The sequence below is a fragment of the Megalobrama amblycephala genome, linkage group LG2 (assembly GCF_018812025.1).
Source record: "Megalobrama amblycephala isolate DHTTF-2021 linkage group LG2, ASM1881202v1, whole genome shotgun sequence".
Classification (NCBI taxonomy): Eukaryota; Metazoa; Chordata; class Actinopteri; order Cypriniformes; family Xenocyprididae; genus Megalobrama; species Megalobrama amblycephala.
Genome location: NC_063045.1, coordinates 56,260,767 through 56,286,778, shown reverse-complemented (window position 1 = coordinate 56,286,778; position 26,012 = coordinate 56,260,767). Strand labels below are relative to the sequence as shown.

General features: G+C 36.1%; 3 protein-coding genes across 4 annotated transcripts in view; 2 read left to right on the top strand and 1 right to left on the bottom strand.

The window, feature by feature from the left end:
* The first annotated feature begins 15 nt into the window (after positions 1-15).
* Positions 16-7,641, top strand: zgc:100918 (Ras-related protein rab7-like). Its single transcript, XM_048181076.1, has 6 exons — positions 16-235; positions 909-981; positions 1,093-1,219; positions 4,196-4,414; positions 5,884-6,012; positions 6,081-7,641. The coding sequence occupies exons 2-6, from the start codon at positions 929-931 to the stop codon at positions 6,168-6,170; spliced, it is 618 nt and encodes a 205-aa protein (XP_048037033.1). The 5' UTR covers positions 16-235; positions 909-928; the 3' UTR covers positions 6,171-7,641.
* On the bottom strand, positions 7,615-8,684 carry LOC125262358 (EKC/KEOPS complex subunit LAGE3). Its single transcript, XM_048181077.1, has 3 exons — positions 8,565-8,684; positions 8,223-8,351; positions 7,615-7,983 (listed from the first exon to the last, which is right to left on the bottom strand). Exons 1-3 carry the CDS (start codon positions 8,609-8,611, stop codon positions 7,869-7,871), a joined length of 291 nt encoding a protein of 96 aa, XP_048037034.1. The 5' UTR covers positions 8,612-8,684; the 3' UTR covers positions 7,615-7,868.
* A 499-nt stretch (positions 8,685-9,183) lies between these two features.
* Positions 9,184-26,012, top strand: part of LOC125262355 (cGMP-dependent protein kinase 1-like) — a 20,770-nt gene continuing 3,941 nt past the window's right edge. Inside the window, exons 1-14 of one of the 2 annotated variants that reach the window (XM_048181075.1) lie at positions 9,184-9,435; positions 10,627-10,859; positions 10,962-11,076; positions 13,062-13,228; positions 14,019-14,132; positions 21,355-21,460; positions 21,570-21,633; positions 21,738-21,815; positions 21,901-21,995; positions 22,089-22,154; positions 24,723-24,797; positions 24,883-24,952; positions 25,075-25,214; positions 25,910-25,999. In XM_048181075.1, coding sequence (XP_048037032.1) covers positions 10,664-10,859; positions 10,962-11,076; positions 13,062-13,228; positions 14,019-14,132; positions 21,355-21,460; positions 21,570-21,633; positions 21,738-21,815; positions 21,901-21,995; positions 22,089-22,154; positions 24,723-24,797; positions 24,883-24,952; positions 25,075-25,214; positions 25,910-25,999 — 1,376 coding nt within the window. In that variant the 5' untranslated portion in view covers positions 9,184-9,435; positions 10,627-10,663. Of the gene's footprint in view, positions 9,436-10,626; positions 10,860-10,961; positions 11,077-13,061; positions 13,229-14,018; positions 14,133-21,354; positions 21,461-21,569; positions 21,634-21,737; positions 21,816-21,900; positions 21,996-22,088; positions 22,155-24,722; positions 24,798-24,882; positions 24,980-25,074; positions 25,215-25,909; positions 26,000-26,012 lie in introns of both variants that reach the window. The other variant, XM_048181074.1, reaches the window with a different exon arrangement.

Below are 26,012 nucleotides of genomic sequence, written 5' to 3'. Positions count from 1 at the left end.
AGACATAAACATGAAGGGTGTTGAGTATTGAGCTGAGTCAAGGGAGGGAGTGTTTGCGGCTCGTTATTACACACGGATGTGCTGAACTGACCGTGACAACCATCCAAAAACACGCAACCCGACCCAAAGAGTGTGTCCAGAGCTGATCAGAGACGGCGGAGGTGTCGAGTTTGGTTGTTTTTGTTGTATGACAGCAGAAGATTGTTGCGCCGACGGTGGGATTTCTCCTTGGAAAGTGAGTTTTTGTCATGCTAACATGCTAGCCGTCTGCGCTAACACAGCAGAAGTGACAAGTGAAAAAATGTTGAAACTGTTTCTGACTGAAACGCTCTAAAATAATAAAATCTAAGATTTAAACGTTTTAAGTGTACAAAACATGCTTATTTATATAGCGCAAATGTGTAAATGTGGTAAATTTGCGGTATGTTTACTAGCTTTTATTAGCTTTTCATAGCTTTAGCACAAAAACTGAGACGCTAAATTGATTGTTTAAAAACATTAGACGGGTTTGGGGTTATTTTATTAGATTAATCTAAATCAGAAATATCTTGTATACTTCAACACTGACACTTTCATATTTGACAGGACATTTGCAGATGGTTAGCATGGATTGCAAGCTAATATTGACGTTGACACCAAGCATCTTTTGGCACCAAGCATCTTTCTATTATCAATAAATGATAAACAGAATTATTCACATTCATGATACGGCTTGTGTTACACGCAGTATGGCAGATTTGTCGCTTGGGCACATGACTGACATAGAGCAACCTTCCCTTTTCAACATGTGTGTGTTTGGCAATCACAGTCATTGCATGTCACTTGCACAGACGTTGCATACTAAAAGACGTAATTACATATTAAGTTGACTTCTACAGTTGATCTTATTTTTTTATTTTATTATTCAGGCACAGTTTAGTCCACAAGGATGGCTTCTCGTAAGAAGGTGCTCCTGAAGGTGATCATTCTCGGGGATTCTGGGTAAGTGATGGCCTTCTGAAGCAGTCATGCCTGACAATGTTATCTAATTAGGTTTTGAGACACAAACTTTTAGATAAATACAATAATTGCTCTTCTACTTATGTCCAACAGTGTTGGGAAGACCTCTCTGATGAACCAATATGTCAATAAGAAGTTCAGCAATCAGTATAAAGCCACTATCGGTGCAGATTTTCTTACAAAGGAGGTGATGGTTGATGACAGGCTGGTGACAATGCAGGTATCATTTTTAGGAACCAGTTTTTATTTATATATAATTATGATTTTTTTTTTTTAGCCTTAGGTCCTCTTATAATGTTAGTCAAGTCCTTTTTAACCAAGAAATATTTTATATTATAATACTTAATAATATAAGTGAAAGTGACATGTGAATAGGGTTGGGAATAGTATGAAATTTTCTGGTTCCGATTCTGGTTTCATTCAAATTATTAAACAACCAATACAAAATAGTAGTAAGGGAAAAATTGCACAAATTTGCTAACACTTTACAATAAGGTTCATTAGTTAACAAGGCCTATATAAACATGAACTAATGATGGACTGCATTTCTACAGCATTTATTAATCTTTTTTAATATTAATTTCAACATTTACTAATACATTATTAAAATCAAGAGTTGTATTTGTTTATAGTTAATGCACTGTGAAGTAACATTAACAAAGATTAACAAATCCTGTAATGTATTGCTCATAGTTGGTTCATGTTAGTTAATACATTAAAGGGTTAGTTCACCCAGAAATGAAAATAATGTCATTTATTACTTACCCTCATGTTGTTCTACACCTGTAAGACCTTCGTTCATCTTCGGAACACAAATGTGACCCGATCTGGCGAAATGAGTCGGAAGTCTATGGTCGGAAGTCGCAACATTCTATTTTAAGATATGGGCCAATAATGTGGAAAAACAATGAAAAAATCGATTTTTTTTTTAAAGCTAATTTCAAAGAACAGACTTTCAAAAATAATCTCCCAAAGTTTCGTAGTCCAGATAATTGAGTAAAGGTATTTAAATGGCTGTTAAATTTGACATGGTTTTACTAAATTGACTGGAAATGAACTTCTCAACTCCTCTCATCACTTATGAGCATTTCCCGGAATCCCCTGAAACGTCTCTGCTCTACAAATATGGTGTTACACGTTGTATAGAACCAATCAAACAGCTTAGAAATGTAAACACACTGACCTAAACGCTGATTTTTAACAATGGGAAGCCCCGTTTCGACTGACAGGCACGCGATCGGTCCAGCTATCCTCCTGTCAGACTAGCGCGCCTTATAAAATAAAACTCCCATTTGCGTGTCTCTCTTTAAAAGCCAATAAAAATTGAATCCATATAGGTAGCACAAAAATTATTTTTGCATACAAAACCAAAGACTTTAAACTTTCATATCAAGCCTCCAACATGCTTCTGTTGCATTGTTTTCACCCTCTAATGAGTCTGAGTAATATGCGTTTACAACAAAAATAGCACAGCCGCTAACTGAATACAGGTATGTATATTTCACATGCTCATAACTTCATGAAAAATCCACAGATCATAAAAATGGCACATCAATATTTAAAGCAGATTCTCAAGATTAAAACTAATCCAAAATCAATATAATATATTGCGTTGATCACAAGATATTACTCACGGAATGATTTAACATACTTGGCTAAAAACATGTCTCTCATCTCTCCGGGATGCAGTGTGTATCCAATGTTCCCGGACCCATCCATGTTCGTTTTCCAACGTGGAATAACACAAAATAGATATAATTTTAAAGCTTAGAATCTCATCTTTTTAATGCATCTATCCATTTAGAAAAACTCCTAACGAGTGCTGAGAAGCACCTCTAAACCGGAGTTTACCGCCCGTTGGCGCCGCCTGGCTGCGGAAAAATGAACAACAATTTTTCAAACTATTCTTTATGCTATCACCACGAAATCTGAACCAGATGCAGCTCACATATAGGAGAGCATCACCAAAAAATAATTTTTTAGCGATCTTATTGTGTTCCTGAGTTATTCCATGTCAAATAAAAAAAAAAGAAAAATTATTTTAAAAAAGTATATGTATTTTTGTCTTTTATCAGCTGTTTCTCAGCAAGAAAATGTCCAAATGTAATGTAATTTACATTTTCTTAAAATTTAAAATGTTTTCTAACAAATGATACCTACATTTTGACTCTCCTTGCTAGAGTTTTGGAGTTATGAGTCTTTACTTTTGTGTGTGTCGCTCAGAAAAAAAAAAGAAAAAAAAAAAAAACTCTAAAAAAGCCTTCAGGTCTTAAAGGGTTAATTCAAATAAGTATATACTTTCAAATAATTTGAGCTTCAGCCTGGTTTAGCATTTATATATATAAAAATGTCTTTGGTCAAATTAAGCTGTAAAATAAATAGTTTATCCCTTTAAATGCAATGGATTTTGAAAGATATCAACAAAAAACAGGCAAAAAACTTTAAAAGCGATTTTCTCAGGTTTTCAATTGGAAAAAGAGGGCAGACGACCATAATTCAAATGGGTATATCTTTAAAACCATTCAAGGTATGACTTTGACTAGGATATCATTTTAAAGCTTATTGTCTCATCTTTCCATTGATACCAAAATCTCAATTTTGAAATTTGGGTCACTGTGACTCATTTTGCTGGATCAGGTCACAAATTAAGATATTTTTGTGAAATCCGATGACTCAGCGAGGCCTGCATAGCCAGCAATGACATTTCCTCTCTCAAGATCCATTAATGTACTAAAAACATATTTAAATCAGTTCATGTGAGTACAGTGGTTCAGTATTAATATTATAAAGCGACGAGAATATTTTTGGTGTGCCAAAAAAAACAAAATAACGACTTATTGGCTGATTTTAAAACACTGCTTCATGAAGCTTTGGAGCGTTATGAATCTTCTGTGTCGAATCATGATTCAGATCGCGTGTCAAACCGCCAAACTGCTGAAATCACGAGACTTTGGCGCTCCGAACCGCTGATTCGACAGAAAAGATTCATAACATTCATCACTTTATAATATTAATATTGAACCACTGTAACACTGTGACGTTTTCAACTGGCTAAAAATGCTTTGGTGGCACGGCCTTAGAAATCAACCATTCTTTTGTTGTTGTTGTATTTTTGTTTTAAAAGATCAAAGAAAATTACATACTTGTTATATGGCCCTTTAAATGCTGCCCTGTAATATTCTTATGGCCATTTCAGATTTGGGACACGGCAGGACAGGAGCGCTTCCAGTCTTTGGGTGTGGCTTTTTACCGTGGAGCGGACTGCTGTGTGCTGGTGTATGATGTCACAGCGCCCAACACCTTCAAAACCCTGGACAGCTGGAGGGACGAGTTCCTCATTCAGGCCAGCCCACGAGACCCAGAGAACTTCCCGTTTGTAGTGCTTGGCAACAAAATCGACTTGGAGAACAGACAGGTCTGTCTATATTCAATCTCATTTAACATCAAAATCTGAAAAGAAAAAATCATCTTAACACAATTTTCTTGCGTTGTTTTTTTTTTTTTTTTTTTTAAATAATTGGAATAATTCAGATTTTTTTAGTTTCTTCTGCTTAGCAAAGCTGCCATAATTTGATCAAAAATATAGTAAAACAATAATAAAATTAAATACTATTATAATTAAAAATATATTTTTTTATTTATAAAATGTAATTTATTCCTTTGATCAAATCTGAATTTTCAGCATCATTTCTCCAGTCTTCAGTGTCACATGATCCTTCAGAAATCATTCTAATATGCTGATTTGCTGCTCAATAAACATTTACTATTATTATCAATGTTAAAAGCAGTTGTGCCGCTTCATATTTCTGTTCAAATAAATGTAGCCTTAGTGAGCATAAGAGACTTCTTTTAAAAACATTAAAAAATATTAATTATTCTGAACTTTTGATAATAACATTTATATCTGAACATTTAGATATTATAGTTTTTATTATTATTTTGTATTTGTTTTTATATTTTCAATTTTAAAGCTGTTGAAATTGTTGCTTTCATCTTTTTTTATTAGATTTTGCTTTGATGTATTTTTTTATTAACTTTATTTCAGTCTATTAATCATTTTAGTACATCAGGTTAAACTAAATGAAAATGAGAAATGTTGTCTTGCTAATTAGCTAAAAGTTTATTTATATTATATTTAACTAACCAAAATGTTTTAGTTAACCATAATAGAATGCAACAGTCGGGTTCTGGAAGTAATCCATTCATTTTCTCCATAGGGAAATTGATTTATAACGATAACTTATAAACATTTAAAGACAACCTTACTGTGAGCTAAGAGGTTGTTAAATGATAGTATTTGTTTCTCTTGAAGCCGTCAGCCCACATTATTTCAGTTTAGTTTTAAAATAATCATATTTAACAGCGGCATAATATGTAGTGAAAACTACATTACCCATGATGCTGTTAGCTCCGCCCACTCCCATGAAGCACCGCAAATTGTAATTTTTTTTTCGGAAAATTCTGAAATATTTGAATATATATGCATATTTGCAATACGTTTAAAATATATTGTTTTATATATAGATAATCAACATTTTTAAATGCGTAGTTTTACGTTAATAATTCAATTATGCTGTTTGCAATGCTTCATGGGATTGTAGTTCTTTCTGTCACTAAAGCTGTTAAGCACACAGTCTTGCACCTTTGTATTTTTGTCCTATTTTCACATACATGCTTCAAATCAAAGTTTGTAATGTTGTGAGTCACCTCGTAGCTGATTGGCTTGGTTCATGGATTATAACTCTTTAACGAAGACTTTTTTGAAACCCCTATTGGAGAAATTAATGGAAAAAATACTTCTGGGACCAACATCGCTAGAAAAGAGGGCAGGTACTCTTGCCATATATCAATTTACTATATTGACCAATTGACCGCCTTATGCAGGTGACAACGAAACGAGCCCAGGCGTGGTGTCAGAGCAAAAGCAATATCCCGTACTTTGAGACCAGCGCAAAAGAGGCCATCAACGTGGACCAAGCTTTCCAAACGATCGCTCGCAACGCCCTCAAACAGGTATGCGCAGTTTGACATGTCCAATAACAGGACCTCAACTCTGATACTAACTGCTGTTCCCGTCACAGGAGTCTGAGGTGGAGACATACGACTTCCCGGACCAGATAAAACTGAGAGATGACAGACCCGTGTCCTCCGGTGACAGCTGCAGCTGCTGAGATGGGACGCAAGGAGACCGAGGGGACCAGAGACGCAGGGGAGAGCCAGCGCGGGGCAAACCGATCCCGCGTTCAGAAGAAAACACTCTTTTTCCAAACTTGTATGTAAAGAACTGTTAGGAATTTATAGACGCTCCCTGTCACAGTATCAGTTTTAATATAACTACCTTTAAGGATATTATTTCTATGAGAAAGAGATGAAACATGATAGTTATTCTATTATTTACAAATTATTTTTTTTTCTTTTTGCATCTTGTTTTTTTTCTATAGTGTATTCTTTCATCCATGCAGAATATAGTCTTTCAGACTCGTCTCCTGCTTATATGTCTGTCCGTGCCTTTTTTTTTTTTTAGGATTTAGTAGCAGTCACACTTCCTTGTAATTCCTTTTTTTTTTGCCAAATTCTTTAATATGTTAACCTTAATCGATTCTTTAACTAAACAATTTACACGCACACACCGAATAAACAGCCCAACATTTAATGATATCAGCATGGTTTAAGAGTTTATCAGCTGCCAAGGCCAGAAAGAAAAAAGTTTGTGCCTAAAGATGCTCACATACACGGTACCTTCTTCGGTATAGGAAGGCTGCATGCCTTGGTGGTGGTGTCGACTGTCGAATGAATGTTTTGAGGATCTGGGAGCTCAGAAAAGTATTAAGTGCAATCATTTTAACCATGCAACATGTTTTCTTTCACTTGAATGAAAGCGTTTCCCCAGTTTTAGTGTATGAATGTAACACATTAATGACTAATGTCTTGACCTCATGCTGTTTCATTTCTTGGTTTACAGCTTATTTTTACATTTCAATGTTCATATAGTAGACATTTCTAACGGCTCATCTCATTGACCAAATTATGGGTATGAATCATGTAGGTCAATAAAGGCACAAAATGTGAAGGAAAGCAGAAATCAGAGTCCTGTCAACCCTTGAATCCATGTGATTTTTTTTTTTTTACGTCTTTATTTCAAATAACCAGTATTGTAGGTGATTTTGTTTAAAACCTTAGGCTGCATCTAAAATTGCATACTCTTAAATAGGTACTTATTTTGAATATGTAATTACTTAACGACTTCTAAAAAAAAAAGTACATTCTATACTACATTCGCCATATTGTCATGTGACCTACCAGCGTCGCTTCACTGCCATTCACAAATCCTTTCCCATGGCCTCACGGGATAGTAAAGTGTCCATCTTATGCAGACTTAAGTATCTCGCCAGAAGTAGGAGGTCATCCGGGTACTTTTTGCCTACTCTGAATTCGGACATACTTCTTTTGTCACATACTGTTTTTCGCCTACTATATAGTTGGGAAGTATGCGATTTTGGACGCAGCCTAAGTGATGTCTGCAAATAAAAACCAACATCTGTCCCTCTTTTATAAAACAAGACCTTTCCTAGAACACTGTTAAATCATCTCTCGGTATTGTTTTCTCAACAATGCTCCAATAATAAATCTTTATTCAAATGACAACTGTTTTGGCTTCTGTTACATTGCTAAACTTTAACACAACATTTCCTTAAGACATTATGATGATGTGTTGCATTTCTCAGACATTAATTGTGCTTTTTGAGTCCTCGCATCCATACTCAACACATGGTAGCAGATGTTTCTCTTGGACATCCTCATTACACGGTGCAAAAACAGCATCTGCATCCACATTTCTCCTCTTATGCTTGTATTTGTGTCTCAGAGTGTCATTGTGAAACAGGTGGTCCAAATGCATCCATGGTTTCCATCACTAGAGACAAGTGGTCCAAAAACGAACTTACAGAAACACGAAGAATACGGGCTTCATCTGCAGTCCATCTCCTATAAAGACATGAGCAAAAATCAGATTTTGCATAATAGAATTATTCAGTTTATTTCAACAACCACAGATACATAGATGTTAATTTAATATTACGTCTATCACAAATACACGACACTTTAAATAAAAAGAAGACCAGGTAACTGGACCAGTGTGGGAAAGTGTGTCGACCTAAATGTAAATTAGGACAACTATTTTGAACGCTAGATTTGTAGGTGATCGTTGATTGCGTGTTACTCACACAGACAGTGTTTGTCCTGAAACATCCAGATTTTTAGTGATTCCTCCTTTCCTGGGCTCAGGATCAGGAGATAAAGACTGCAGGGCAATAGTCGCCTCTCTCTCAGATGGGAAAGGGACCTTTAAAAAGCTGGTGTTTTGTAGAGTTAAAGAAACAGGACTTGGATATATTTCTTACTTTATTAAGTTATTTGGCTGCTGCAGATAGTGTGCCTGATCAAACCCCTCCGTGCAAGCAGCTAAGAGCTGAAAAAGTCGGAATAAATCCTGCGATACAAAAGAAAAGTTTAATATGGTCATTATGAATATTTTCGGACATTTAGAAACAACAATAAAAGGATACAATTCAAGTTTTCTATCTGCACCGTTCTCACTCATGCAAGCCGCCATGTTGACATGTTTTGTTTGGCTTTAGATTGAAAGCGGCATTTTCGTCAAGTTTTGATTAAACGTAAATCTTCTTTTCATAAAATAACATTCGACACATTTGGACATATCAACATTAATGTTTAATATTTTTATATCTAATATGTTTAGTAATTATTGTATGCTTTGTTTAGATTACCATTGTTAAAATGTAATTCAGAGTAAATCAATATCTATACTACACATAAAATTAATTTGGAAAAAGTAGCAAGAATCATTTATTAAGTAAAGATAAGTTATTTAAATGTGTGAAATGCGTACGAACATTAACATTTTAATCTTTTGTTAAATTACTGTAATTAATATTATATTATGATTTTGTGTTTCCTCTTGAGGAAAAAACTTAAATGCCGGCCAGAACGCGCACTGACTCATTGAATCTTTTTTTGAATCGATTAATTTAAACTACTCATTCGAACAAGCCTCTTTACTGTCACTATGCTTTTGTTGATAAAAGTAGCTCCTTACTGAAAAATCTACAAACCTGAGCAACTGAAAACATAGGTAGTAATAGTAGTAGCATATCAAATTTTACCTCAACAACACTGGTCAGTTCAAATGAATCAAACCTACAGTCAGTCACAGACCTGCAGCATCTTCACACTTCCATCACAGAAATGGTCATAAGCCGCGTTTTGGACGCATGGGTGGACGCGTCGATGATGCCCAAAAATGCAGTCTAGGTAGTGTGGAAGGCAAGGCAGCTCACTAGGTCTTGAGACGCAGCCGAGTCTCTCACTGGACATCTGCGTTGGATCTGTTCAGTCCTCCGAGCTTCTGTGTTGTAGGTAAGTCAGAGGCAACCGAACCTCTTCTATCGCATGCTGTAGTTAAACGAAAACTTTGTCCTTTTATGAAAAATCTAAAATCTTAAAAATGAATGCTGAAAACTAATTATCTTAATAAAATTAAGCCTTTCTAATTTTGTTTTTCTATTATATTGTATCTAATTTTACACTTCAGTACTAAAAGGAAAGATTATAATATTTTGAAAACAATGTGTTAAACGTGTAGGCATAAAAAAAAAAATGTAACAGTGTTATGGTGTGTAATTATACATTTAGGTACTATTGAGTAATATTAATTAACAACATGTACTTATTATTTAATTAGGGTTTGGAATATGGTTTGGTTTAGGGTTAGTTGCATGTAATTATGCATAATTCACTGTTATTAGTGCAGTAACAAGGACACTAAAATAAAGTGTTATCAGTTCATCTCTATGTTTCTCTGTGCAGTTGTTCATCTGAATGTTTTAGGATTTGAAACTGAAAGTTTTAGGATTTTGAAAATGTAAAACTGAGAAATGTAATGACATAAACTATATAAATATTTAAGACCAAATACTAAGAGTTTGCAAAATTCATGTTAATTCATCAAATTCAACTTTACACTTGAATTTTCAATGACGGAAAAACTGTATTTAATAAGAAAGCATTTTAATATGGACTTAATAACGCTGCTGTTTTTACTAGCCACTGTTTTTTAGGTTTTTCAATTTCTGTTTAGATTGCAAAAAATGACTGTATTTTTGTCTTGTTTTCCTGTACAAATATCTAAACATAAACAAAATGACTTAAATGAGATATTTAATATCATGCTTTCTGAAAAAATGTTATGCTTTACAAGGTAAAATATCTGCCAATGGTGTCAGGATAATAAACATAATTCAAAGGGAAAACAAGATTATTTTTCTTACCCTGTTGGCAGGGTAATATTTTCTTATTGTTTTAATTTAAAAAAAAAAAAAATCATAAAACAAGACTTATTATCAGTCATTTAAGTAATTTTGCTTCTCAAGTAAATGTATCTTTTTTTAAAACAAGACTTTTTTGCAGTATAGTTTATTCATAACTCTATCCACATGATGCCAGCAGCTGTAACACCTTAATTTCTTTCTGGGATCAATAAACATGCATTGCAAACACTGCAGTTAAATTTTTTATGGTGTTTCACTGAATTCTTTATTGCATTTATAGATGCATAATCCTCCAGCGGTGACAGTGTCCCGGGCTGATGGGAACTCTCCGTGACCTCCAGTTTGCCCTGCAGACCAAAATCGAGGAGCTGCGGCAGCGTGACGCCCTTATCGATGAGCTAGAGCTGGAGCTGGACGCTAAAGATGACCTCATCAGACAGCTTCAGGGCGAGCTGGACCGTCTCCGCGCCGCCCCTGTCTCACACAACCCCTCCGGGGCCACAGAAATCACAGGTGAGCTGGGAAGTCTGTCAAAAGACTGTGAATAACTACATGGACACATGCTGCATTTTATTTATTCTTGCATTTTATTTTATTTTATTGGTATCGGAGCAGCGTTACCAGATGAGCCCCAGCGTACTAAACGCCAGGCCATATCAGCCGAACCCACGGCGCTGGATCCAAATCAACTCACCCACGTCACCCTGACCAACTACAGCAAGAGCGAGGAGTGAGTTAAAGAAAAACACCCCACAGCTTATTAAAGAGGACCTATTATGCTTTTTCAAAATCATAGCAACAAAGCGTCTCAACTGAAAAAAAAAAGCTGAAATGCCCTCTCAAGAGCTCACAGATAGGCATTTTCAGCTGGCTAAATATGCTTTGGTGGACACGCGGCCTTATAGTAAGGGGCGTGACATTCCCAATAACACACTTGTCCAGTTGACCAATCAGAGCACACAGTGCTTTTCAGAAGGAGGGGCTTCATAGAGACAGGAACTAAACGTTTCCCAAAAGCATCGTAAGCCTAAGTTGATTGTAGCTCCATTGGCTCCATTCTATGATCAACTTACAATCGAGGCTTACGATGCTTTTGGGAAACGTAGCCCAGAGTGTTACCAAAGTCTTTCCCTCAAGGAAAGTCAAAGGAAATATTTGCAATGCCTCCAGGCAGCTATTTCGGGAATTCAAGACCAAGTCCTATCTTTTTGAATGGGGGAATCCTGAAATCTCAAAAACTGCTTGGCAAACTCACAATTAAATAACATATTTCAAATAAGCAACAAAATCTGACGTGAACTGTCCCATAAATATTGTTTCTTATGCTCAAATAAGCTTATTTTTCAGGCTAGATGAGCCAATACACATGTGCAGTCCTAAGCGCAGGTCTCGGGTTTATAGGGGAGCCGGAGCCTCTAACGGCAGCTGCAGTGACGCAACGACTTTATCAATCAGCGACTGTCTGTTTTACTTAAAGGTGCCCTAGAATTAAAAATTGAATTTACCTCGGCATAGTTGAATAACAAGAGTTCAGTACATGGAAATGACATACAGTGAGTCTTAAACTCCATTGTTTCCTCCTTCTTATATAAATCTCATTTGTTTAAAAGACCTCTGAAGAACAGGCGAATCTCAACATAACATTAATATGTACGCCCCCCAATATTTGCATATGCCAGCCCATGATCGAGGCATTACACAAGGGCAGCCAGTATTAACGTCTGGATCTGTGCACAACTGAATCATCAGACTAGGTAAGCAAGCAAGAACAATAGCGAAAAATGGCAGATGGAGCAATAATAACTGACATGATCCATGATATCATGATATTTTTAGTGATATTTGTAAACTGTCTTTCTAAATGTTTTGTTAGCATGTTGCTAATGTACTGTTAAATGTGGTTAAAGTTACCATCGTTTCTTACTGTATTCACGGAGACAAGAGAGCCGCTATTTTCATTATTAAACACTTGCAGTCTGTATAATGCATAAACACAACTTCATTCTTTATAAATCTCTCCAACAGTGTAGCATTAGCCGTTAGCCACAGAGCACAGCCTCAAACTCATTCAGAATCAAATGTAAACATCCAAATAAATACTATACTCACAGGAATCGACGCATGCATGCAGCATGAATGACGAACATCTTGTTAAGATCCATTTTAAGGGTTATATTAGCTGTGTGAACTTTGTTTAAGCAATGATAGAGTCGAGAGCTCGGGAGGGGGCGGAGAGCACGAGATTTAAAGGGCCACAGCCTGAATCGGCACATTTCTAATTATGCCCCAAAATAGGCAGTTAAAAAAAATTAATTAAAAAAAATGTATGGGGTACTTTGAGCTGAAACTTCACAGACACATTCAGGGGACACCTTAGACTTATATTACATCTTGTAAAAAAAAAAAGTTCGATGGCACCTTTAAAAGGCGGGACTTATTCCTCCATATTGCACGTTTAAGTTTCTCTCATTCATAACTAATAGGAGTGAACCGTCTTTCTATATCTATGGTCTTTGGTGTTACTGACAGACTGGGAAGACAGGTGCTGCAACAATGTCAAATATGTGAAAAACAATGTGTTTTTTGAACATTCAAGCATGAAAATCTATTCTAGTAGAACTCAAAACAAAACCAAGACCATAATATGGCCTCTTTAATATTTTAGCAACAGGTAGACATGTTTTATTCATCCCCATCACCCTGTGCTCATCCCAGGTCTCGAGAGTTGATCCAGAGGGCTCTGCTGGAGAATGATTTCATGAAGCATCTGGAGGCCAGCCAGATCCTCACCATCATGGACTGCATGTATCCCACCACTCTGGCACAGGGCTGCTGCGTCATCCAGGAGGGCGACGACGGCTCTACCGTCTATGTCCTGGAAGGTGAGGATCATCTGCCTCAAATCTACTATATTTGCATTAAGAAATTACTGTATGTGCATTTTGAGAAACAGTACATGTAAAACTGTGCTAAAAACACTAAGTGTTTTTGTTTTTATGCTTGCCTCTGTGAAGTGGGCAGTTGAATTTGCTGCCTGTTCGTCATGTGTTTGTGACAGCGATCCTCTGTGCAAAGAAAACACTTCACATGATGTGTCCTATTATTTCATGGCTCTGCACTGACTGTTAATGGAATAGTTCAGACAAAAACAAAATAAAAAAAAAACATCTGTGATCATTTCCACAACCTTTTCTTTGGAACACCAAAGGAGAATGTGAAGAATTGCAGTTCTTTCACAATCATTCAAAAGTTTTGGGTTTTGAAAGAAGTCTCTTATGCTCACCAAAACTGCATTAATTTGATCAAAAATACAGTAATATTATTACAATTTCTGAATATATTTTAAAATGTAATTTATTCCTTTGATGCTCATTACTCCAGTCTTCAGTGTCACATGATCCTTCAGAAATCATCTTAATATTCTGATTTGCTGCTCAAGAAACAAGCATTATCAATGTTGAAAGCAGTTATGTTGCATAATATTTTTGTGGAAACCATGATACATTTTTCTGGATTCTTTGATGAATAGAAAGTTCAAAAGAACAGCATTTATTTGAAATAGAAATTCTTTTCATCAATTGAATGCATCCTTGCTATATCAAAGTCTTAATGGTTCTGAATCTCATTCACAGACTCAAGGTTGCTGGGTTTGTTTGTGTGTGTTTTGTGCAGAGGGGTTGGTGGAGGTTACCAAGGGAGGACAGAAGCTGTGCACCATTGAGCCGGGAAAGGTTTTCGGCGAGCTCGCGATACTCTATAACTGCACACGCACGGCCACCGTCACGGGTGAGATTCACTCCGTCTCTGTATTTCAGAACAAAATGTTTGTTGCACCGGGTACTGAAGGACACTGAATGTTTATGTTTCCTATTTCTTACACATGTTTCTTTTGATTCAGTTTTAATTTTTAATTTGGAGTTTTAATTTGGTTTGCTTTATTAGCTAACTACATTTATACTGCTAACATGTTTGCAGTTTGCCTACATATAATAAAAAAAGTTTAAAAAAAATATATATATAATATAAATAAAAGCAATATAAAATAATAAAAAGTAACAGAGTACAATAACAACAGAGCAAATGAAGTAAAAAAGAATAATTAACAAAAACATTTAAATAAAATAAAATAAAATGAATTTAATTAAATTGTAACAGCATGTATCATACAATCATACAATAATTAAAATATAGAAATGTTAATTGTAATATAAGATAATAAATGTAATATATAGTAAAATAACAATATAGTTAAATAAATATTATTAATAAAAAACAAAATTATTAATTAAAACAAATTAATAAAAAAAAAAAAAATTAAATTAAATTAAATTAAATTAAATAAATTAAATATCAGAGAAAGTAACAATCAGCCAGTTTACCAAAAAGAAACAGTATATGTCATACAATCATAAAATAATTAATATATAGAAATATTATAGTAATCTAAGATAACAAATATAATACATAGTCAAAGAACAATAGAGCAAATGGATCAAATATGTATTATTGATAAACAACGAAATAATTAAATTAAATAGGAAAAAGGATGTAACACAATAATTAAAATATATAAAGAACAAAAAAAAAAACTAATACAGGAACTAAAAATAGCACAAATGGAGTAAATAAGAAATATTGACAAAAAAGGACAAAATGCTGGATGCCTATGCATATAATAAATTTAGTCATTGGGACACATAGACACTCTTTCTTTGTCTCTCTAATTCTGCTGAACACAAAATATATATGTCTGAACTTATAAGATCACAAATCCAAAGTTTGTAGTGTTGAGTCTGAATTCCTGTTCATCTGTCAGGGCTGTGGGCTATAGACAATGTGCCATGGCTTAGATTGAGTTCAGCCCTATAAATGTCTCTCTCCTGCAGAGTGAGCATGGAGGAATTGTCGGTGTGTAATTGCTGGGATGTTTGGCCATATGGTTTTTCTAATATACCCTCATCCTTTGCCCTTTTTATGACACAACGATTTAGTGTGATGGATTGGGGTGAAATGAGTTGACTCAGGTAGTGTCTGTTTAATCGCAATAATAAAAATGCAATTAAAATCAGGCCTTTGGCTGTCCCTGTTCATGCAGAGATCTTTCTGTAACAATCTCACCTGTGAACCCTGACCAGATTTGCTGGATTTGAACAAAAAAAAGTGCTGCAAATTTGATTTATTTCTCTATGCAGCCCAAGAATTAGTAAGCTGGTTTTATTTAAAGGTACACTATGTAACTTTTGGACCTGTAGTGGTTAAAAAACAAAACTGCATGCATTTTTGGAAGAACATTGTTTTGGTTGTGCTTCGGCTCTGCGTGACTGTGCAGATGAATATGACCCTTAACAATATGAATGAACTCTGTTAGAGAGCTACATATGGCAATTTATCTGTTCAGTAAAATACCTTACTCACCTGTTGAATAATAAAAATGCCATTACAACATTTACAACATTTTAAATCCCTCGGTTGGTTCTCACCATCTCTGAAAAGCCAATGTTGATTCTTGTTTTATTACGAGCTCAGTCATGTTCTCTTTTTCCCAGCAGACTCTCCTCTATTCGCTGTTTTTTAAAAAGGGTGATTCCGTGTCCACGGAGGTTGGAGATTTAGCTGCTCCGTGTCAGCCTTTCTCACTCATGTGACCACTAAACTATGCCACTCCCATATGCGTCAAAGTAGCCGGAGCAACTTTTCTCTATTTACAGATGTGACGAGGCACACAAGATCGAGTGACATATGTACGCAATTTACCACAAAAACCATCACGCCTGGTCTAAAATATAAACACTTATAATAGGCTTACCATGGTGAATCAGGGTAAGACAAAAACGAAGAAGGATTGATGACATATTTACTAATTTAATTTTTGTTAATTTTGAAGAAAAAAAGTTACATAGTGTAACTTTATTTAGAGAATAAAATTCATTTAAAAAATGTTCTCAACTTTAGACACATTGGCTATGTTCATGACCTTCAAATGTTGCAAATCAATGCACACAACATAATGTGGAGTATATACTGCATACTATATAGTGTTTAAGGTAGAATGTGAAACATTATGTTGTCTTAAAGGTTCTCTAAGCGATCCTGAGCGGAGTAACTTCCTGTTGACGTTCGAAGTGTTGTCAAACAAAACAGAGGCTAGCTAGACCCTCCCTCCGCCTCCTCCTCCCCTCCCATCCGTGCTTCCTGAAACAGTCATGAACGCGCATTTAAAATCATTCTTGTCGGTTATTGGCTGGAGCATGTTTATTATGATTCGTGGTCCAGGCTGCACCAGTTTGTTTTTATTGCCGTTTTCGGAGCTTGTGGCGACTAGAGAGACCGCGTTTTTTTACAGTGTGTTCAGGGGACAGGCAGCTAGCGGATAGTGAGGAGATGTTTGCTGTATGTGACAAAAAATGTTTTGGCCTAAAAACGTGTGACATCGCTTAGAGGACCTTTAAAGGTCCCGTTCTTCGTGATCCCATGTTTCAAACTTTAGTTAGTGTGTTATGTTGTTGTTAGAGTATAAATAAAATCTGTAAAATTTTAAAGCTCAAAGTTCAATGCCAAGCGAGATATTTTATTTAACAGAAGTCGCCTACATCGAATGGCCAGTTTGGACTACATCCCTCTACTTCCTTCTTTAATGACGTCACTAAAACAGTTTTTTGACTAACCTCCGCCCACAGGAATACACAAGAGTTGCGTTTGTAGAGTGTGTTTGTCGCCATGTCGTCGAAACGCTGTTATTTTCATCCCGCAGTCCAATCACCGGGTCTGATTCCGGCTCAAATTGATAGGGTAAAATTAAAGACATGTTTACAATAACACTGAGCGCATGCATCACCGCTGGCACAATAAGAACTCGTTACGTATTTCTGAAGGAGGGACTTCATAGAACAAGGAAGTCATCAGCTCGTTTTTATGACAGTGGAAACAGCGGTATACAGATAAGTAAATTATGTGAAAAATACTGTGTTTTTTTACACGCGAAACATGAACACATGTTATATTGCACACTATAAACACAATCAAAGCTTCAAAAAACCACGTAAAACGGGACCTTTAACACCTGCCAAATGCGGGTGGATTTCAGCAGTGCCGTGTAAAGTAGTCACTCCTACTAACCAATTTGGCGGGTTGAATTTTAAATACAATACATTTTTCAATTGTAGTCATTTAAAAAGGCATCTGAAATAATAAACTAAGGACATGTGTCCACCAATGCGTTTTTTCCAACGGCTATCATACTTTTCCAATTATTTTCAATGGGAGCACCACGTTTTTTACTGGTCGCCTCGAGTTGAAGGGACCATTCACAGAGAACATGTTTTTCTATTCCATTTTTTTTCTATGTAAACGCGCTAGAAGGACATGTATGTTCACGTCTCGCGTCTTTTACAGCACCTCACACATGAGCGCCTCGTTTTTATGACGCCATGTCAAGTTAAAAGAATTCAAACTTTTACACGCAGCACCGCTCATCAATGTCAGTCCCAAAACAGTGGACCAATCAGAAGAACTCGGAGGCGGGGCAAACATTGCAAGCTTTTGTTTACAGTAGCAAGTTGGCGTGGCAACTGTTATATTTGTTCATTATTGCCCGTATTACATCACGTCTCAAAAGTGCGCCTCGAGACCCTTGCGTTTTAAAAACCATTCCTGAGCGCTGTCGCGTTTTTTGATGCAAAGACGGGTTCTGTGTGAACGAGCCCAAGGAATGTTCAACTTTGATATACAACACCTACCAACTGAATAGATACATGATACCAGCTGCTCTTTCTTACTCTCTTCCCTCACTCACTCATTTCATTCACTCCGGGTGAATATTGTTGGAATTACATGGTTTGAATTTCAAGTCAAGTCAAGTCAAGTCACCTTTATTTATATAGCGCTTTTTACAATGCAGATTGTGTCAAAGCAGCTTTACATTGATAACTGGTATATAATTTTGGCTGCACAGCAGCTCTTAAAGAATAGTGTCAATGCAGGCAGATCAAAGCACTGTTGAATAAATGTCAAGAATACTACTGAATATCAAATGTCAAGTGTCCCCAACTAAGCAAGCCAAAGGCGACAGTGGAAAGGAACCCAAACTCCATCAGGTGACATCAGGTCATCAGGTTGGCAAACAAGTGGCAGATAGTTGTTAAAATGGAGAAAAAAAAACCTTGGGAGAAACCAGGCTTAGTCGGGGGGCCAGTTCTCCTCTGGCGAACAGTGCTTTGTTACAATCAGGTTGCTATCATAAATCTGATAGGATCGCAACAATCAAAGTATTTATTTCAGTTCCATCCGGTTGAGGATTGTATTCATCACGCCGATCTGGGCGGTCTGTTGAGGAACTGTGCTACTGGCTGTCGTGTCGATGAGGCCTTCACAGTGCATGATCCAGTTGACTCGATCTCTGCTGATACTTCAGGGCTGCGTTGTGGTCGTGTCCAGTTGAGGATCATATTCATTACGCCGGTATGGACAGTCTGTTGAGGAACTTTGGCACTGGCTGTCGTGTTGATGATGTCTTCACAATGGATGATCTAGTTGACTCAATCTCTGCTGATACTTCAGGGCTGCGTTGTGGTCGTGTCATGGCACCGGTCCTTGGTCTCAGCTGGATACGGCCCAGATCCGGTTGACTACGGTAAACCTCGGGATAAACAGAAAGACTAATATTAGCGTAGATGCCATTCTTTTTCTGATGTAACGAGTACATCTGGTGTTATAGGAAGTGTTCCCGGTTCCGGCTGACCTAATTTATGCAGCCTAATAATCCTTTAACGGATTTGTGTCATGGCGCCGGTCCTTGGTCTCAGCTGGATACGGCCCCGATTCGGTTGACTACAGTAAACACTAATATTTCAGCATGGGATTGCACGTATTGCGCATAATTTTACTCAATCCCGCAGATTAAATGCTCACACCCAAAGTGCGCACACATAAAGCCACCTCTCAGTACTAAACTGAGTTCTTTTTCACTGCTTTTTGTGCTTGAACAGTCAAATACACACAAAATATTGTCAAAATGACAGTATTGGTGAGTGAAAATGCTGAGTGGATAGTAACTTTGGAAAACCACTAGCCACAGTGACTGGTGAGCAAAAAAGTTGTCATGCCCTGGTTGTATGTACTGATTTGTAACGTTTGAACACTTCAGACAGCATGCTATATTCATACTTCAATATGTTGCATATTTAAATGGGAATGAGTACAATTTAAGCTGGATTTATATAATTAGTGAATCAAATTAAACAAAAAATGTTCCTCAGTGTGTCACGTCTCTCTTTTGTGTAGGAAGATAACAGACGGTGTCTGCTGTTCAGGGTCAGCTAAATGAATAGCTGTGCAATTTCTTAAAGCTCTGTGCGTTCATTGTCTGCTCTCACTCCAACAGTCTTTTCTGAGCTTTCTCTTTTTTGCCATTTTTGTGAAAATGTTTTGGGGTCAGAAGTTAGATCCATTTTCAAGGTACATCTGACGTCACTAACGGACAGTTACTGTAGTGCATCACGCAGCGGTTAAATAGGATGATGTGAAGGTCTATTTTGAAATGTCAACAGCTTCTTAAGGTCTAAAAGATAAATCTAAGCCAAGGAGGTTGCTACTTCATTTTCAGCAAAGTTGATTAGCATTCGTTGAAATCTTTTGAAAACACTCCAGATGGAGTCGTTTTAGTGAGTTTTTTTGAGAAAAGCTAGCATACTGCTTACTACATATTACACAGTATAAATTGTATCCTGCCTACTGTTTTTATTAAAATATAGTTTGTGAAACAGAATTCACAAAACAGTAGTATGCTACATTGTCACCTACTCTTGTAGGCTACATCCGAAAGCTGAGCAGGGAGCATACAGAGGTAGGAGGACAACAAGGCATGTCCAATTCCGATGATCATGTCACATCCTGTCTCCTGAGATACCTTCATCCAATTGTTTTTTGAAGGCAGTATAGATGTATCTTTCACTGCCTTTGATATCCCACAATCCTGTGCATTCCATTCCATGACAGTTGAGCTAAAAAATAAAAATTGTGTCTGAAAGTTGCGGTTGGCAGTCAGTTTGTGCGTAAATGTACGTTTTTGACCAACTTTTTTCACTTTTGATTGTTTAAATTGGTGTGTGGCATCCGGTAATCATCCCATGAATAAAAATGTTCACTTTGCATTTAGAATCCACTTTTTGTCATCCAAGCACCTGTGCATACTAATAATTTGCATACTTTAAACAATATACTTAGTGCATACAGTAAAAATTAGTGCGGTAGTAAGCTATTCTGGGCAGCCATTCACATAATGGAAGAACAGTAACCCAGAAAATAAAGCAAGCAGGATATTCATTCATACAATTATGCCATCAAATAATCTTTCGGGATATAATGAGGGTGTTTTGGAGGGTGTTGTATTTATTAGGAATTTTTATTGAGTTTGCAGGTGTGCCTCTCTTCAAATATTCAACATGAAATTGACTGCAGAGTATATTAGTGTTTAGAGAGGAAAATGAACAGTATGTGAAAGTGTTTGTGTGGGGTGGGCTAGCAGAATAATTACATTGAGTGGGATGTGAAGAGCTCTCAAAGCAGCAGCTGTCAGTCATGTTGAGAGGAAGTACAGAACAAAAGTGTTTAGGTGAAGAGATTGTGCCCAGAGTTATATTTGCACATGTCCTTGACCTTGTCTAAGCATTATGAAGCAGAGAATCACAGCAAATCCGTCTGGTTTTAAATATTTAAAAGTGTTCTTGATTGTAAAATTCCATGATTAAATGCATTACTATTTTTATTTTAAAATATATATATATTAAATAAGTAATAATAAAGTTTAATCATTTAAATCATTCATTTTATTTAATATTTATATATTATTTACTTTTTGAGTTTATTTAAAAGAATAGTTTAGGAAATTAAATGGTCTGGAATTTGGAATCTAGCAGTATTATTTGCATGTAAAGCCTTCATTAGAATTAAACTACACATTTTCAGGAATAATTTCCTCCTTGCTCACCATTGTCATCTTCTTCCCTCTCAGCCCTGACTGATATCAAACTATGGGCCATAGACCGACAGGGTTTTCAAACCATCATGATGAGAACTGGCCTTCTCAAGCATTCAAACTACATGGAGTTCTTGAGGAGGTAACACAATTTAGCATCAAATCAAACTCAACATTTCAAACCAAAATCAAAGTTTTGACAGTGTTTAAAATTGGTACTAGTAAAACTATGAACTGAATTGTGTTGTCAGTGTGCCCTCCTTCAAGACTCTCGCTGAAGATGTGCTGAGTAAAGTAGCAGATGTTCTGGAAGAGGTGAGGTGTTATGAACACTGCACATTAATCTGAAAACCATTCTGAATCGATTCATGTGACCTTTTTGTTCTGTTTTGTTCTCCTTCTCTCTCTTTACTCTTTAGACTCACTACAGTGATGGTGACTACATCATTCGTCAGGGCGCCACTGGAGACACATTCTTCATCATCAGTGAGGGTCAGGTGAGAAAAGAGCCTTTCTGAGGTTTCCTGCTGGATTGTAGAACAGAACATTCATTATGAATTTTGTGGCTGTTTTGGCCCACAGGTGAGGGTCACCCAGCAGAAATCAGCCAATGAGGAGCCAGTGTTCCTGTCCACACTGTCTAGAGGGGATTGGTTTGGAGAGCAGGCTCTCAAAGGGTCAGTGAGGAACTTTGAGGTTATAATTCTCATTTTAACCATTGTGGTTAAGATTTAAGAATAACTTTTTGCGTTCTTCACTTCTCTTCCCAGGGAAGATGTGCGTACAGCGAATGTAACGGCTGTTGGAGATGTGACATGTCTGGTTGTGGACAGAGAGTGAGGAGCTTGTGGAACAATCACAGTCACCATTCAAAAGCAGCATAACATCATAACATCACAATCCTTAACAACAAACTCATTACTATTACAATCAATATCACAACTATCCCGATCAATCAGAATCATAACTATCACAACCAATATAACAATACCAGTCAATCAAAATCATAACTCTCGCAATCAGTATCACAATCATCATAATCAGTCAAAAGCAAAACCTACAGAAGCAAAATTACAACCATCCCAATAAATCAAATCTATCACAATAAATATCTCAATCAGAATCACAATGATCACATTTACTCAAAATGATAACTGATTCAATCAATATCTCAATCAAAATAATCACATTTACTCAAAATCATTACTATCAGAATTAATATCACAACCATCACAATGAAAATCATAACCATCAAAATTAATATCACAACCATTCCAAGCTATGAAATTCATAACAATCAATATCTCAGTCGGAATCACTATCATCACATTTAATCAGAATCATAACGATTACAATCAGTATCAGACCCATCATAATCAGTCAAATTCAGAATCTACACATACTATCCCAATGTATCAAAATCATAACTATCACAATATCTCAATCAGAATCACAGTAATTTTACTAAAAATCATGATCGTTACAATCAATATCACAATCAATCAAAATCATACCTATCTAAATCCATATCACAGCCATCACAGTGAAAATCATAACCATCAAAAATAATATCACAATATCACAACCATCCTAAGCAATGAAATTCATAACTATCACAATAAATGTCTCAATCAGAATCACAATTAGGGTTGCAAAGGGACAGAAAGTTTCCGGTAAATTTCCGGAAACTTTCCATGGGAACTTAACCTGGGGAATTTTGGAAATATTCCAATTTGGAAACTTAACAGGAATTTATGGGAATTTACGGGAATTTATGAGAATTTATGGGAATTAATTGGAAATTTTGGGAAATGTATATAAATGTATAATATTTACATAAAAAGTATCATATAAAAACAAATATAAACATTTTGTTTGGTCATAACATAAAATATTAGTTATTTATTTTTCACATTCAATTAATCTAATTTAGCAAATATGTATAATAAATATATTTTAATTGCAACAATTGTTATGTGTTATTTATTTCAGTGTCACATGATCCTTCAGAAATCATTCTAATATGCTGATTTGATACTCAGTTATTAGCAATGTTGGAAACTGTTGTGCTGCTGAATATTTTTTGGAACCTGTAATACTATTTTCAGGATTCACTTATTAATAAAAAGTTAAAAAGAATAGAATTTATTCAAAATAAAATTCTTTTGTAACAATGTCACTTTAATATCACTTTTATTTAACAATTTCACACATCCTTGCTGAATACAAGTATTAATTTCTTTCAAAAAAAGAAAGAAAAAAATGACTGACCCCCAAATTTTGAACGATATGTATATTGTTACAAAAGATTTCTATTTTAAATAAATGCTGTTCTTTAAATTTTTATTCATCAAAGAATCCTAAAAAAAAGTATCACAGGTTATAAAAGAATTAAGCAGCACAACTGTTTCCAACATTGATAACAGAGTATCAAATTAGCATGTTAGAATGATTTCTGAAGGATCATGTGACACTGACGACTGGAGTAATGATGCTGAAAATTCAGCTTTGCATCACAGAAATAAATGACATTTTTATGTATATCAAAATAGAAAACCATTATTTTAAATTGTAGTTATGTTTGACAATATTACTGCTTTTTTTTTCTGTGTTTTTGATCAAATGTGCATGTTATGGACTGGGAGAATGCACAGTGCATGCAGGGGGTGTGGCCTCAATATCCCTGCAGTAAGTAGTGTGCTGTGTGAATGTCAGGGTAAAAATTCAACTAAAATTTAATTAAATATGGTTGTTTTAACCAAAATTATGCTGCAAGATGTTCTTTTCAACTACATTTAAGTACCCTGTCATAGGCTAACCTGTAATTTTGCAAATTCCCTGTTTATTACCATTAATTCCCGTTAATTCCCATATATTCCCGTTAATTCCCATGGAAAGTTTCCAGCTTTGAAAATTCCCGGAATTTTGCAACCCTAATCACAATCCATCAAAATCATAACCATCTAAATAAATACACAATATCGCAACCATCCAAAGAAATCGAATTAATAACAATCATTATCAATATCTCAGTCAGAATCACTATCATTACATTTAATTAGAATCATAACCATCCCAATTAGTATCACACCCATCATAATCAGAACCTACACAAACAAATCATCCTAATGTCAAAATTCTCTTAATAACGATCACAATAAATATCTCAATCAGAATAACAATCATGTTTACTAAAAACCATGACCATTACAAACAATATCACAATCAATCAAAATCATAACCATCTTAATCCTTACCTTTGAAATAAATTTCTTAAAATCAAAATTATGACATAAAATCATAACTATTATAATCAGTATCGCAACCATCATAAGTCAAAATCAGAACCTGTACAATCATAGTATCAGAACAGTCAGTAAACTAATAAAACTCAATTCTAACAGGTCTTTCAAGCAGCTAATCGGTGGACTGGACAATATGAGCAATAAAATGTACGAGAGCGAAGAGGTGAAAGCCAAGTAAGCACATGATGAGCTCCTTCACATGCATTGATCAGAAATGAGAAGCATTCTGGGTCATGAGAACAACTGATATTTCTCGTAGGTTGGAGGCAGAAGCCGCGTTCTTCTCCAGTATGTCTCTCAGCGACTTCCGTGTGATCTGCACGCTGGGGGTGGGTGGATTCAGTCGGGTAGAGCTGGTACGATTAATCTCATTTCATGAGAGCAGCAGTTAGATGTTACTTGAAGAACGATCAGGAGTTTTTGAAGGTATGTTTATATTGACTCTTTACAGGTGCAGCTGAAGAACGATCACAGTCGCTCTTTTGCCATGAAGGTCCTGAAAAAGCGTCACATCCTGGACACGAGTCAACAGGGCCACATCCTGTCTGAGAGACGCATCATGATGGAAGCCCACAGTCCTTTTACTGTCAGGTCAGTACAACTCAGTGCCAGATGAGCCCCCATGATAACTTAGTCACATGATTTGATGTATTTAACTGTTAAGTGTGCAGACGGCTGGTAGGGACTACAACGAGTGTAGTTGGTGACATCACAAACCCCAAAAGTTACATAAACCCGGGAACACGCAACAGAGGAAGAGTTGTTGTAGTACAGTGTTGTTGCCATGCCGTCATTGAATGCTTCACAAACGAGGGTCAATTCAATGCTAGATTTGCACAAAATATTAACATGACGGCACATGCTAGTCGATGAGTTGAATCAACTCCACAGCAACTGAATAAATTTATCCACTAACCATTCAGAAACGTCCAGTTTCATTCTAAAAGTTGTAACTTCTTCCTGAGTCTCTCCATCAGTGTCGACTCCGGTTTGAACAATGTAAGGCTGAACACCGTTACTGACAATCCTCATTTTGGCTGCGTGAGATTCTCCAGCTTTGTTGTTGTTGAGCAACCGAAGCTGAGCTGTTAAAGCTCCGCCCTCTTCTGGAAAGCAGGAGCAGCAGCTCATTTGCATTTAAAGGGACACACACAAAAACTGTGTTTTTGCTCACATGAGTATTTTCGACTACAGTTTAAGTTAGTTTATCTTAAAGTATTGATACATTACATGATGTTTTATAAAAAAGCATGTGATAATAAGCCCATATTGGTTTTATGCTTCAGACTATATCGGACCTTCAGAGATTCTAAATACTTATACATGTTATTGGAGGCGTGTTTGGGTGGAGAGCTGTGGACTCTGCTCAGGGACAGGTATCAAGAAGCC

Coding starts and splice junctions, on each gene's coding strand:
- LOC125262358 (XM_048181077.1), bottom strand. CDS start 8,611: ATGGCGGCTTGCATGAGTGAGAACGGTGCAGATAGAAAACTTGAATT. Junction 8,352..8,564: donor GCAGATAGAAAACTTGAATT/GTATCCTTTTAT, acceptor ACAAAACACCAG/CTTTTTAAAGGTCCCTTTCC. Junction 7,984..8,222: donor TCAGGACAAACACTGTCTGT/GTGAGTAACACG, acceptor ATGTCTTTATAG/GAGATGGACTGCAGATGAAG.
- zgc:100918 (XM_048181076.1), top strand. CDS start 929: ATGGCTTCTCGTAAGAAGGTGCTCCTGAAGGTGATCATTCTCGGGGAT. Junction 982..1,092: donor ATCATTCTCGGGGATTCTGG/GTAAGTGATGGC, acceptor TATGTCCAACAG/TGTTGGGAAGACCTCTCTGA. Junction 1,220..4,195: donor ACAGGCTGGTGACAATGCAG/GTATCATTTTTA, acceptor TGGCCATTTCAG/ATTTGGGACACGGCAGGACA.